We start from the raw sequence: 14,062 nt of genomic DNA, 5'->3' as shown, positions 1-14,062 counted from the left end.
ATGTTGTTATAGAATGGAATTTAACAATTTCTGTTCCTCCATTTTTTATCTGTTCTAAATCTATTCAGGACAGAAGGAACCCTAATACTGACAATCCATTTATTCTCTTACTTTCTGCTGTAGAATTCCTTTATTGGCATTTTTGTAGAAGAAGAGATCAAATACATATACCAAAGTATCTTGAACTAGTAAGCCCCTAGGACAAAATAGGGAAAATGGGAGTCCATAATACTGTTGCACAACTGGGCAAAATCTGTGACATTTGTAAGTATTTTCACTAATGAACTTTCAGGCTACATTCATGCTAATGAATTAAACAGTGCCAGCAAATGTTCTTGGGACTGGAAATTGATTGTCTCTACCCTCAAGTTGACCTTGGCATGGTTTTGCCCTGGCTACAGTGTTCTCTTGAACAATTTGTCCTGCTGTTTTGGGGTTAGCATGGACTATACCTGATAGGAAGTTTGGATGTGACCACCTTGTTTTGGAGACTGAGAGAGCTGATTAGTTTTGATAGGTACGGTGGAATGCCAGTTTGGCTCAGTGCCAGGGAATGGAGACATGTGTACTATGTGTAGCTTTGCCATCTGAGGCTGGGCTTCTTGCGATGCAGTGCTAGTTGTAAGCTCTTTTTCCCAATCTTCAATAAAAGGAGAGACAGTGACTGTTCATCTTGCCTGGCTATTTCTCACAAGTAACAAGGAATTACTAAAACCAACAGCAAACATCTCTCAAACTTTGCCTTATCACGCACCTTTTGCAGGTGAGGAGCTGCCAAGACTGATTTTGCAATCATCAGTTGGCTGCTGTTTGATCACCCCTTCCCAGGTCTACAAAGGTGGCACCCTCTCTTCTGTCTCCACAAAGAGTGGTGCTCCAAAAAGAATCAGCAGATGTATGAAAACCTAGAAAATCAAATGTAAAAGATGTGAAAAGACTGCATGACTGCCTGGCATACAATTAGAGCACAGTGTTTATGCACATTACTGTTTATATATGATTTTCATAAGAACATGCTTCTGTTTACGACTATAACTGACTGCATTTGGCTGTGTACCACAATGCAGAGGATGCCAGTCCAGCACTTCTGAAGAGGCACACATCAAGAATTGGGTATAATTTCTAAATGCGTTAGACTTGTGCAGGGATGAAAGAATTTGGGCAAATCAAACACTACACGTGTCTAGTCTACACAGTTACAATGAACATGCCAAAGGAACAGAATCTTACCCAAGCTGCTTTCAGTGCCCTTTTTGAACTCTAAAGATAAGTTACGATTTATAAGTAGGTACGACCTTATTTTGCATATATTGGGCACGGAGGACAGTCCAGCCAGAGCTGCACTACCAATCGATTCACATTTAATTAGCTACGAAGCTCCTTGAATTTCTGCCAGCATCCTTCTCCCTGTTCAGACCCAGACGTTCCCGACTCGCCTCGGAGCCCGAGCCCCAGGCCAACTTGCCTCAGTGGGCTCTCCGGGGCTCTCCAAGTCGCTAACCAGGCAGCTCCCCGTAACAGGCTGCCGCTCTGCTCCGAGCTGCAGGCAGAAAACATTGCTCTCGGTGTTGCTTTCGTAGCGCGTTGTGTTCTGAGAATCTCACCCGTTTCCCAGCTGCATCAGCCCCAGAATAGGGCAGCGCTGGCTGAGAGGAGGTGGGACGCACCCGTGGGTATCTCTGTGTAGAGAGATGTGTGCTGCCGCCGGGCCGCCCCCCCGCTCCCCCGGCCGGCCCCGGGAACGCCCTGCGGGCGCTCATGCGGCTGCCGCCGGCGGAGCGTGCCTGGCACAGGGGCAGCTGCCGCCTCTCCCTTCCCTCCCCCGCCCGCCGAGGCGCCTCCCGCCCGGCCACAGCCCCGGCCCCGGCCCTGCACACAGCGGCGGACTCACCGGGCAGCGCGCACGGAGAGCCATGGCGCGGTCCCGCGGCGATGTCCGCTTCTTCCTCCTCCTCCTCCTCTGCAGCTCCGCGGCGGCCGGGTACGTGGGGCCGGGACGGGCTGGGGCGCGGGACGCCTCACCCTCCTTCCCTCCCGCCCGGCGCGGGGGCTGCGCGGGGAGCGCAGCGCTTCCCGGGGCTCCCTGGCGCCCGCCTGGCAGCCGGTGCCGAGAGCGGGCAGAGCAGCGCTGCCCGTGCCCCGTCCTGCGCACCCGCAGCACGCGGGGGTGAGCATCACTTCCAGCCTCCGTAGCGGAGAGCAGCAGAGGACCTTGGTGACATGTGTCGTATGTCTTTACGTGGACGCGCTTACTTTTTTTGAGAGTGTGTTTCACTCCCTGCCCTTTCTCCCTCTGCCTGTTTGGACTTTCCAGACCTACGTTCCTTGTGGCAGTTCCCTGGAACATCAGGCCTGGAGCAAACCTTACTGTTGGGGTAGCTCTGCTGCCGGACAGCCCAGCACAGGTCACCGTAAAGGGAGAAGTGATCAGAGATAACGAGACTATCTTGAGCAGGGAAATGGTCTTCGAGAAAGGTAAGAAAAAGAATGGACTTGGTTTGGAAGTTTTTCAGTTTGCCTTCTCACAGAAATGTTTTCTTCCTCCCAAAATATCACAGCTTCTAAATGGTACTAAAATAGGGAATTTATTTTACCGAGTAGGAGTCGCTATGGGAAAACAGCCTTGCACACTGCTGGCTCTGTTTGGAGTTGGGCAACTGAGCTGGATATGAGTGATTGCCTCGGTGTGCTAACTCTCAGTAAATTCTGAAAATCATGGTATAGTAGCAAAGTGGGATGGATGTGGGATTTCTGAGGTACCAGCAAGTACTCTGGTCAGTGTAGTGGGGCCACTTTAGTAGTAGAGGAAGAGTTGCTTACTGGTAACTTGTTAAGGTGCGAAGTGGAAGCATGTGGGAGAATGGAATGGGTGGAAAAAACAAGGTAGTACAGCAACTGGAGCTGCTTCTTCATGCCGTAAGAAAAAAACAACCTGAGGACCATAGGAAAGTGAAGATGACTCTGCCAGACACTTGGAAGCTCTATGCATTTGAAGAAACAGGCATTTTTAAGGATCAGGAATTGAATCATGGAGAGGTTGGGAATTGAAGATAAGTAGACCTGAGAAGAGACTGATTTACTCTATGCCACCAAGCAGGGGTAGTGGATGTGGTGGGAGTTCTGAAGAGCTAAGATATCCTGGCCAATGTTCCTTTTCAGAAAGGTAGCTGGCAGCAGAAGCATACTGATGTCCTGCCTGAGATTTGTCGTCATGAGAAAGAAAATATTTTGTATGGATAGTCCAGCTTTCACACTGCTCTTAGTATGAGGCAATAAAAATGACATCTAAACTCTTGCTTTTTATTTGTTAAAAGTAGCAAGTCTGAGGGCAGCATGAGGTACTGAAAAATCTACCCTGCTATAAGACACTTTCTTTACTGCTTGTGTAATTCTTCTATTAATGTCTTAATGTAGATGCCTTAGTTGGAAGCATCACACCTTCATTTCAAAGCCTTCACAGCCTGTAGAGGAGATTGAGGCTTTGGGCGTGATGGAGTGCATTTGAGCAGATCAAAAAATTTTGATAGAGAACCAAAACAAACCTAAACCAACTAACTTTTGCTGTTTTCTTTTGAAAGCCAAAGTTTTAAAAAGAAAATAAATTGCCTTCTCCTTTTCTTCCACTAACTATACTGGCTGTTATTTCCTGCTTCTGTTCTGCTTTGACATAGAATTCAGTGAGCCTTGCATGAGTTTCAACCTGTCTGTTTTTGTCCTTCTCAACATTAAAAGCCAGACAAGCAACTGCTAATTCCAAGCTTCTGAAAGTATGTGGCTGTCTCTATCTTCTGAGCACACAGAATAGTACTTGACACTGGGAGCTGCTGAAGTCAGAGTGAATGGTGGGTTATCAGGAACAGGTATGATACTGTATCAGACTGGATACACTGAGGAAAAAGGACAAATGTGCTATAGTGCATTACTAACTTCTAATACTTTCCTGTCTTTTAAATATATCTTTAATTTTTCAATTCTTTTTTACTTGGTAAGTGAAACAGAAGAGAATGCTGAGCATACCGTGTATTTCCTCTTGCAAAATTCTTAACATTTAGTATGTGGCCATCAATTCTTTTCTAGTCAGGTTATATAATCTGTTAGTCATTTGTTTTCTGTGAACTAATATGTAAGCAAAACTGTTAAGGGCTAGGAGCAAGGGAACTGCCCTGTAAAAGAGGATGTGGGCTTGAAGACGTGTATCCAAAGGTGCTACAGGTGTGGATCAGTTCTGACTCAGAGCGAAAGCAAATTGTCAGAGAGAAGCAAAAGCAGCTTGTCAGAATAAGAACATAAATCTTTAAATTTTTCATTGAAGAACACAACAATCTTAAAATAAAGTATGAAGTGGTATTGTTACAGCTGAGCTTAGGCTGTGACTATTATGGCTTGTTAAAGCCTTTCAAGCCAGCTGTTGCAGTTGAAGGAAAAAACCCAAACATATCTCCAGGCACACAAAATCTTCTTTAAATTACATAATTGCTGCATATATTAGTGCCCAGAAAATGTTGCTTTATCTGTCACTGAATACCTACCTAGGTTAGGCTGCACATTCAGTGGCACTGTTGCCTAACCTGGCTCAATTATGCTCTGTAGTTTTCCTTGCATGGTGACAGCAAAAGCAGGGGATTAACTGCTCTGAGAAACTGATCTGACTGAAAAATAAAGTTTTTATTTTGTTTGGATGTTTTTTTAGGCAGACAGATTCCCTGGTTCGATGTGCAAATGTTTGTGCTGATGGAACTGAATTGGAAATCGGATGCTGGAGACATAGGACAGGCTGAGGACACAGTTTTTATTAGGGATGTTTAATCTGGCAGGCCAAGTTCATTCAAGTACCTAAGTGTAAGAGGTATTACATACCTGTCTGGCAAATGCTTCTGCAGTTGCCTTAAATTAATGATTCAGCCCGGTTCTCTAGCCAGTGGCTCAATATGATGCATATACTGGTCTAAGTTTCTGAGTTAGCTCCATGAGAAGACCTTGTTGTATTAGAGACATGGATGTTTTTAATTTCTATAATATAATTCTTGCTTTTTATAAGAAATAGAGTGTTTGCCCTCTGATGGTTGATAAAACATTTACTGTTCTAATATTGCTGGAAGTGAAATTTTTATATCTGAGTGATTCTTGGGAAATTGTTAGAGGAACACTTCAGCATTGGAGGTTGGTTCCCATCACTATTGTGCTTTTTATATAACAAAGGGAAAATAAATATTAATAACTGGCTAGAGGATATTTGGAGTGAAGGAGAAAGTGTGCATGCACGTACATTTAAAGATATTTTGAGCTTGGCTCGGTATTCCAGAATCCAAATGTACCGTATAGAAAAGGAGATTGTTTAGGACCAATATTTTGGTACAGATGTTAAGTTAATTACATTTAATATAGTGAAAACATACCAACTAAATGTTTGCAAGGGGGAGGTTGCTGCTACAGGTAAACTTTGTGTGAGCAAGCATAATCCAAAAAAAAGAATGCGTCACCGGGAGATAACAGGTTTCCATTGCCTAGAGCAGACTCCAGGAGAACACAAAGCACTAACTGAAGCTGTTTGTGTGCGCTGTACCAAGCCTTGACACACTTTCTGTGGAGATGCGGTATCAGAAAGATCCTCGCCCTGATTGAAAAGGAGGGTAACGATGGCTGGTGTGCAATTGGAGCTCTTGGGTTTTCTGTGTCAACAATAGCAAAAAAGAAATTATGGTGATAGCAGATGGATAAGTTAAATTCCCTGCATGAATAGCTTGATCTATAGTGATTGCAGTGAAGGGTGACTCTTGCCATGCATATTTATCCAGTCATTAACAATAAAGATGTAGTATGAATTGGCAGGAGGTGTTTTCTTACAGGGTTTGCTACCCAGACATTGCCGTGTGTGTTAGTGTATGAGCAACCTTATTTATACCTTAATTGCGAGAGGTTCTGAAAAGTATTTTTGGTGTTGGTGCTAGAATGGTTTGGAAAGAATAAGTAGCATATAAGTTGGAAAACAAAACTTGTTTTCATAAAAGCTTTCACGTGTGGTGAGGTGTCATCACTTGCCCAACAGTGTGAATGTTTTTAATCCTAAAGAATAAGATTAATTAGTTAGAGCTTTTTGGTATTTAAGGTACAACGTAATGTATTTAAGGCATGCTGAGTGAAAATTATGTGAACTTACTGAAGAATTTGGTTTACAGCAACGTGCACAGTTTGTAAATTACTTGTACGTGTTAATTAATTTATGCTGCTTTTCTGTATTTCTGGAGAGGAGTACATTTACTTGTTAACAGAGGTTACTGAGCTAGAGCATGGTAAATACTCAGCTAGGATTTATGAAGCATGATATTGAGAATGTCTGTCAAGCTCAGACATGTAGGGATCCTCCATATAGACAATGGAAAATCTCCTTTTACCAGAAGGCATGTTTTACACACTTAATAATATGATTCTGACCATGTCAGTGTGAGAAACAGTGAGAAACACTAGGAATAGTAAGTTGTAAAGTAACACCTAAATGGGAATGAATGGCCTAAAACCGCCAATCCCTGTTAGTAACCTTGAGTTGTCTCTGCACCTTATGTCAGGATAAACTTAGTTATTGGGGACTGTGCTGTCTGTGCTGATAATCTGTGGGGTGAAGGGTTTTGCTCGCAGTTTAGTGGAACATTTCCTTTCTGCCTAATTTTTCATCAATGCCTAAAAAGCCAAACAGTGAGAGAGTAGGAGTTGCAGCAGTGATCTTGCATCCATAACCTCCATATCCAAAAGTATGTGTAGCTGTGCCTCCTGAAAAATAAGTTGTTAAATAGTCAGCGCATGCACGTAACCTATGCAAAATCAGAATGAAGGAAAACTTTTTGGGAAGGAGGTGTTGGGGCTGGACCCAGAGATGACTCAGGTAGTAGAGAACAAGGTGCTCTCTTATGGGCTTTCAGATTGCTGGAGTACATAAAAGAACAAAACAAACCCAAGAACATAACAAAACCCAACAGGTTTCTGTGCCTGTTGTTGAATCCATCCTGCTGACAGGCCCATTAATTGTTTGCAGAAATATAGGAGTAGTGATCCCACCCAGTACTTGAGCTTTTTTTATTGTTTGGATGCTGTTTGAGATTTGAGGGAAAGAGTCCTTCTGTTACTCAAGGCTTACATGTTGGTACATGAGGCTTTTCTGGTCACCATGTTCTTTGTCGAGACCCAGCCAGGGAGGGTGTGGCAGATTGAGCACTACAGGCTGTTTCACAGTACCTTCAGAAGGGTAGGATAAAATAGAAATGGAGACAGTGGGGCAACTCATACAGACGAGGGAATACATGTCCTAGTGTGCGATTCCCTGTTGCTACTGTGAACTGGAGGGGCTTTGCAGCTTTTAGTAAAGGGAGGAGAGAGAAGAGCAAACTAAAGGCTGTGAATTAGGGAAAAAAGAAGTGATGACTATTAATAACAGGAATTGGTAGGTAACATGCTGTCAGAAACAAGAGAAGCAAAGGGTGAAAATTCCTGAGGGATTCATACTAAAAGGATAAGTACACATTAACAGAGCAGAAAGGAAAGAAATGAAGTAACTAAACATGATCTAAACTGGCCAAAAAAACAAAGAAGGAAAACCGTATGTAGAAACTGTAAATGAAATCAGTTTACAAAGGAACTTAAAGAAGTAACATGGGTAATTAAGAACAAAACTGGTAAGGCCAAACCTACAGTATGAAATCATGTGAAGGATAGTAAGGCAGGGTTTTTAAATAACATACTGGTAGCAACAAAGCTAGCAAAGGGTGTGGCTTGCTACTCTTATGAGAACTGTTGCTACTTCTGTGGCTTGCTACTCTGATGATTAATGATGCTGAGAGGCAGTAAGTTTTCAGGCTTCACTAAGAAGATCAACTGTCATGGAAAAGGCTTAAGAATTAAAATAACAGAAGGGGAGGAACAGTTTTAAGAGTACTTTGGTAAAGTAGGTGTTTAGGCCTGATAAAATTACTTGTAGAATATTTGGGGAATTGACTGAAATAATTTTAAATCTGCTAGTGAAGTTTTGAGAGCGTGAGTGAACAGAGAGGTTCTGGAAGATTGAAAACCTGCAAATAAAATGTATTGCACCATGGGTTGGCAAAGGTTGTACGTGGAGAAGAAGCAGGATTTTGTTAGATTTTGATTTTACTAAGGCTTTTGATAGTCTGGCCTGGCACTCTGACAAGCCAGCTGGGGAGGCAGGGACAGCATGAAATTCTTATTTAATATGTTTGTGGCTGGATGGAAAATAGTCTTCAAGTAAGTCTAAGTGGCTCACTCTCAAACAGGAAGTGAGTTGCCCTGAAACTGTATTGTTCAGTATGACTGACATGAATTAAAAAGGGAGAATATTTATTAGGTTAGTGAAGGGGTGGTAAGGACACTGGGAGAAAGGATTAGATTTTGAATGCATTTTGGCAATACCAGAAATGATTAGGGGAAAAACTGGAGTGTGATCACTAGAACTAGTGCATAATTCTGCTTTTGTTGACAAATAAAAGAACATGCATTTATTGGATGGGGAACAAGGTGCAGGAGCAGTCCTGCAGGAAAGGGGATGTGTGTATAGGGGGGGTGGTGGTTTAAAGGTAACAGAAGGTGAAGGCTTATAAATAATACTGTGGTGCTCAAAAAAGAAGGTGAATATTGTACTCAAAGGTATACACAGAAGTATTTTCTGTAAGCTATGAGAAATTATTCTAGTAATCTTCACAGCCTAATTAGGCATCGTGAGGAATGCTGTGCTTGATTTTTGGCACTCATCATCGAGCCTGTGAACCAACTGGAGAAATGCCAGGGAAAGCAGAGGGAAGGATCGGAGATCTCTCAGGAGACAAGTTCAAACCTGACAGAAGAAGATGGGCTTTCACGTGAGATGAAAATAAATTGTGAAACTCCATGTCCCAGTTGTTGTGGATGGAAAACACAATTGCACAAATTTACAAGACAAAAGTCCATGAAGGGTTGGCCCAGTATAAAGACACACACATTGCATAGGCTGGGAAGAGTACCCAGGAAGGGTCACTGTGTACTTGTTTGGTTTTTACGCTCTTCAGATGTCTGTCCTTGACTGTCGTGGTATCCCGCGGTGGTAGGGAGGAGAAGAGAGATCCAGCAGGCAGGCAATGTGCAGGAAGATTCCTTTATTTAATTATTTTACAACTCTTTTATGGACCTTTTTCTTCATAGTCTAATTGGTCAAAGGATCAGCCACCCCTTGGGGTGATTGGCTAAAATCCTAAAACATCCATTGTCAAAATATTTTCCTACTGTACCGTAAACAAAGCTTTGCAAGGTTGCAGGTGTTCATAGCTCATAGAACTCTACTAATATCTTCTGTGAGAGAGAAAAATATCTCACAGGACTGGAAAGAAGCAAGAAAGGTTCTTGCTAGCTGCATATTTGTATCCACACTTGACCATTGCTGGAAATGGGACCTTAAGCCAGACAGACTTTGGTTTGACCCTGGGAGTCTCTTATGCATTCTGGAAAGCATCTGAGGAGAGATGGGAGGAACTGGGGTGAAGTATCAAGAGAAGTGTGCTATACACCTGTTATGTACTATTAGGTACATTAAAAGTAGCTTCAAAGAGAAAAGAGTGGGAGCTAACAGTAGATGGGTCTAAGGTGATGTCCTTAGTGGTGTCTAGTTAGAAGGAGATCCAAGCTGAAGTACTGAGTTATAGAAGTACCTGCGGAGGCAGCAAGCAGTTGGGAAATTCAGGAGTTTCCAGTTATACAGAGGCAACCTCTCTTTTCATGAGACCCTCATGTCTGTCAGCACTGGCAGTGTTGCTGGTTTCCATGCTGTGCTATCCATGACTGCCTGTTTGTGAAGGCAGAGTTGAGATCCTGTCAGCAGAGACTGAATAGCAAGTGTCAAGAGGTGGTGCTGGTTCACCTACATTCACTGCAGTCTAAGTAAGTATGTGCGTAGAAAACATGGTTATAGTGACAGACCACTTTTTCAGCTTCCTGGAGGTATAGCTGTGAGGTCCAGGTGCTTATTTTGTATGGTTAGGGATTTATATTGCCTTTATTTACTGATGAAGGAAGTCTCTGGTAATACCTTTATATATTCAAATAATTTTGTTGCCTCAAGAAAGTTATGTGGCTTTGTCATCACTAACTTTGAATGTGTTCCAGAAAATGGAAGAAAACCAATATGAAAACAAACCTCTTCCTTTCACTCCCTCTAAGCAGAAATTTCAATAGATTCTGAATGCATTATTTGCAGTGAATGAGTTTGAGAAGTGACTTGACTTTGAAATTTTGCTCCAATTACAGCAGTTGATGTGATGAGGGTAGTACTAATACTGCTAAATGTGTAGCATGTACAGGCTTAGCCATATTTTGTCTTAATGTGATTTTCCTGTGTTTTAAGTTGGAATAAAAACTGCAGGTGCTTTAAATTGCCTTAATAGTGGCTTTGTCTGTGTTTATTTCATGGACATCAGAGTGGATAGTAATGGTGACCAGTAGTGCCTTGAAAGCAGGATGTGCAGATGCCTGTGTGTTTGTATATAGTCACCAAGGGGATGAAATGTATTTCACATTTAGTTGTGTAAAAGGCTTAAGTCTGAGATTATTCTGAATTGTCTGTGTAGTTTCATAGACTGGATCTGATATCAAGAACGTTTCCTGTGTAGTATCCAAGAATTGCCTTCCTAACAGCTGTGAATTTATTCATGGCAGTATAGTTGTTACGGTATGGTAGGCAGTGGTAACGTCATATGCATGACTAGAAGTCCATGGACGGCTCTTAGGTTTGTCTTGGGAAAAAGTTGAAAAGAGGCTGTACTTGAGTTTAAGCAATGGTAGTGCCTGGATAGCTCTCAGAAGGTCTCTGATTACAAAGATTATTTAGTTTTGCAAATATGAAGCTGTTCTGTTTTCCTACCCAGTGTGCAGTGTCTTGGATAAACCAGAGAATGTTTTCTAAATACCGTGTTCTTGCAACTGGCTGGTCTTTGTCTACTCAGCTGAAAGTGGTAATAATAGTATAACCCATGGAGTTGGTTGGTTGACTTTAGAAGATTGACTGAAGAATCACATGTCTGAATTGTGCTTTAGGTTTAAAAAGGGCCAGTTATCAGGAAACATGCTACTTGCTTGGGGAAGGGATCATGGATGTGGCAGGGCAAGGGAAGAGGTGCCCAGCCATAGGCAGTATCTGTTGGTCTGAGAGGGTGGGAGATGGTGGTTTTCCTCAAGGGTAGATCTGACAGTGCTGACAAGAGAAAAATGGCTGAATCAGTAGAAGGGACAAGCAGGGGGGTACCATGACTCCTTTGCCATGTAAGGTGGAAAGACACAGAGAATGCTGTGGTCAGGGGGCAGAGAAGAGGAAGGACAGCGCCTCTTCTGCTTTTCTTCTGTCCTCTAGGGCTGTGATGCCCAGTCGCTTGACCAGGCCCTCAGGTGATAAACTTTGGTCCAGTTTAGATTATTCCTCCTGTCCCTTTACATCTTTCTCCATAGGCAGCACGGCTACCTTGCCCCTCTCTCTCCCCCTTTACAATTTCGGAATGCTTTTAGCCTCCAGGTTTGCAAAAACGTTTGAAAAGGATAGGGGGTGGAGGAAATAGGAGGGTGGGAAGCGGCTGTGGAGGGAAATGTCTGTAGTGCTGGCAGACAGGCCTTAGGAGGCTTTTTGGAGCAAGTTATACCTCTTTGCTACAGGCCTGTTGGCCTCATTTGGCTTTGGATGTCAGCCTGAATGCTGACGTCCCCTGGCAATCCCTATTCCGTGTTTGAGTGCTGTATTGCCCCTCCGTCTGTCATCTGGGCCAAACTGAGCCATAACTTAACAGCAGTGGCTCAAGCTCTGTATTTGGGCTATTTGCATAGCTAATCAGTGCTAATTTGGGTGATAGATTTAGCATGATAGATGAGGAATATAATGTATTTAAAGCAAACTGCGAACTCAATAGATTTGCAGGTTGATTCTTCTTTGAAGAATAAGTGTTTTTTACTTCCTGGACAGCTTAGGCCTTGGCATTACTGCTTCCTTTTTTTTTTTTTTTTTTTAACCACAAAAAGAGTATATATTTTGGATAGGAAAAAAAATCTGGAAGGACATTGAAGAACACTAATTTTTATTTATATGATGTGAGTTTTTGAAATAGATTCAGCAGTAGAAAATAACTCCATTTGCCACTGCAAAGAAAATGTTTTTCTGTAAACATTTCCTAAGCATGGATAGATATATGAACACAGCTGCTGGAGCAAAGATGTGGCATCGTTTCAGTAAATCAATCTGAAGTGATTCCAGTTATAATTTTTCTGTTCTCACACATTACTAAGAAGGATTGAAGACATAGGTAGAAAAGTTTAAGTGAGAAAATTTGTTTGTAGCAATAACTGCCACATGAGCTAGAATATACAGTCAGTGCTGACTTTATGTAAATGAGAGACTGAAGTGCTACTTTACTGATGTATATTGGCACAAGCTCTAGTTCACTGTGCCAAGCCATACAGTCATTTTTCTCAAACCTCTGTCCTTTTTTAGGGGTGGAAGCTAGAACATTTATGAGTATTCCTAGTGGTGTCATCTCAAGAAGAGGTAGCATAAGTTTCTGTGTTTGGGTCAGGCCCATGAAGTGGGAAGAATTTAAGATACCATTGTTTGTGCAGCTCTCCATAAGTCTAAAAAAAACATGCATGTGTTTACATAGAATTTTTTCTATTTGCTTTATCGATAATAATACTGTTAGACTGACAAAAAATGGCAGGGTAGAAAAATACTTAAAAAAGACGACGATTTCCTCCTGCCATCTATACTGGTGACATGTCACTCCCATACTGTCTTTGATTCCTCTTCTACTGAAAAATCCTAAATGCCAAGGATTCTGAGGAAAAGGAGGCAAGAGAGAGTGGCATTTGTTTCCACTGTATTTCCATGTATTTTTCCAATGCAGTATTTATTGAAGAAATACAGTACAAGCCTTAGGAATTCTGTGAAAGAAATGGTTTTGCAAATGATGAGGAAAGAGATTTTTTTCTTGAAGGCTCATGTGGCTTCTGTTGGGATTTTTGGTAGTTTGTTTTTTAACCGTCTTCAAGATTAGTCCAGAACAGTCCACTGAATTTTTCCTGTCTCTCCCTAAAACCAAGTTGTGGTTTCCAGCTGGAAGTTTTCAGTAACTAATCTCTTGTAACAGGGACCTGTGCGCTTGCCTGGTCGTTCCCATTTGCTATGTCCCATTGCATTTGTGCTGGTGATTCTGCTGCTGCAGAGAGCAGATGGAATGAATCAGGAGGAAGTGTTTTGTGGTTTGCAGTGCTTGATGTAGGTGGCTTAGCTGTTCTGGGCTCCCTTCTAAACCTACTTCTTCTGCCTGGAGTTAGTTACCTGTATTTCATAACTGAAGGGATTCTTTGCAGGGATGTTGAAGAAGACAGAAGACTGTTGCCATTTCTGGGGACAGTAGACACCAGACTTGACTGATCTCATGTGGAAGTGTTACACACTGCGTGTGGGTAAAAGTCAGCTGCATGATAGCAGGGCTTGCAGCAGGGCAGTGCTGCATGCTAGCTGCTGGACCATGGTTAATTCCTTATAAACCTGAAATTGCTGTATGATTAAATACAACTTTAATCATCTCATCAAGTGATGAGAAAAATTGGTGAATTTCCGCTATTCAGCATTGGCATAAAGGAAACGTTTTGCCTATAGCTCTTGCTTGAGCATGTCCAAAGTCATCCCTAGGTGTAGTTGAGCAGAGCTCCAGGGAATTGACTGCAGCTTGATAGTCTCTGAGAACATGGGAAAATCTTGCATGACAGGGGGATCCACTGCAATGCTAAAGAATTTCAGATCTGCCCAGGCTGCTCAATTCCTAGCAAAATAATTACGTAGTGACATAAATTGGAAGATTACCTCATGCCCTGGAGCCTCTTTTATGATTTTCACTGGCTGGGAATTAGCGCTCTGGGCTTTATCACAGCAGCCAAGGAGGCTGTGGCTCCCTAGCACTGCCTCAGAAGGTAAATCCTTTCTGAGTTGCACAAATGCAACTGTGATATAAATCTCCCTCCCCCCCCAGCTCCTTCCCCATCTGCATCACAG

The 14,062-nt window shown here is 42.5% G+C and overlaps 1 protein-coding gene across 3 annotated transcripts in view; it reads left to right on the top strand.

Annotated features, from left to right (window-relative positions):
* The first annotated feature begins 1,895 nt into the window (after positions 1-1,895).
* Positions 1,896-14,062, top strand: part of LOC121672882 (CD109 antigen-like) — a 70,687-nt gene continuing 58,520 nt past the window's right edge. For 2 of the 3 annotated variants that reach the window (XM_042045782.1, XM_042045781.1), the window contains exons 1-2: positions 1,896-1,981; positions 2,315-2,475. In XM_042045782.1, coding sequence (XP_041901716.1) covers positions 1,914-1,981; positions 2,315-2,475 — 229 coding nt within the window. In that variant the 5' untranslated portion in view covers positions 1,896-1,913. Of the gene's footprint in view, positions 1,982-2,314; positions 2,476-14,062 lie in introns of those variants that run through there. The other variant, XM_042045783.1, reaches the window with a different exon arrangement.

This window comes from Corvus kubaryi, unplaced genomic scaffold (genome assembly GCF_017639235.1).
Source record: "Corvus kubaryi isolate FWS band 111438036 unplaced genomic scaffold, C.kubaryi_AGA036_p1.0 65025, whole genome shotgun sequence".
Lineage (NCBI taxonomy): Eukaryota > Metazoa > Chordata > Aves > Passeriformes > Corvidae > Corvus > Corvus kubaryi.
The sequence above is the reverse complement of the archived record's forward strand: the minus strand, read 5'-3'. Positions and strand labels throughout refer to the sequence as shown.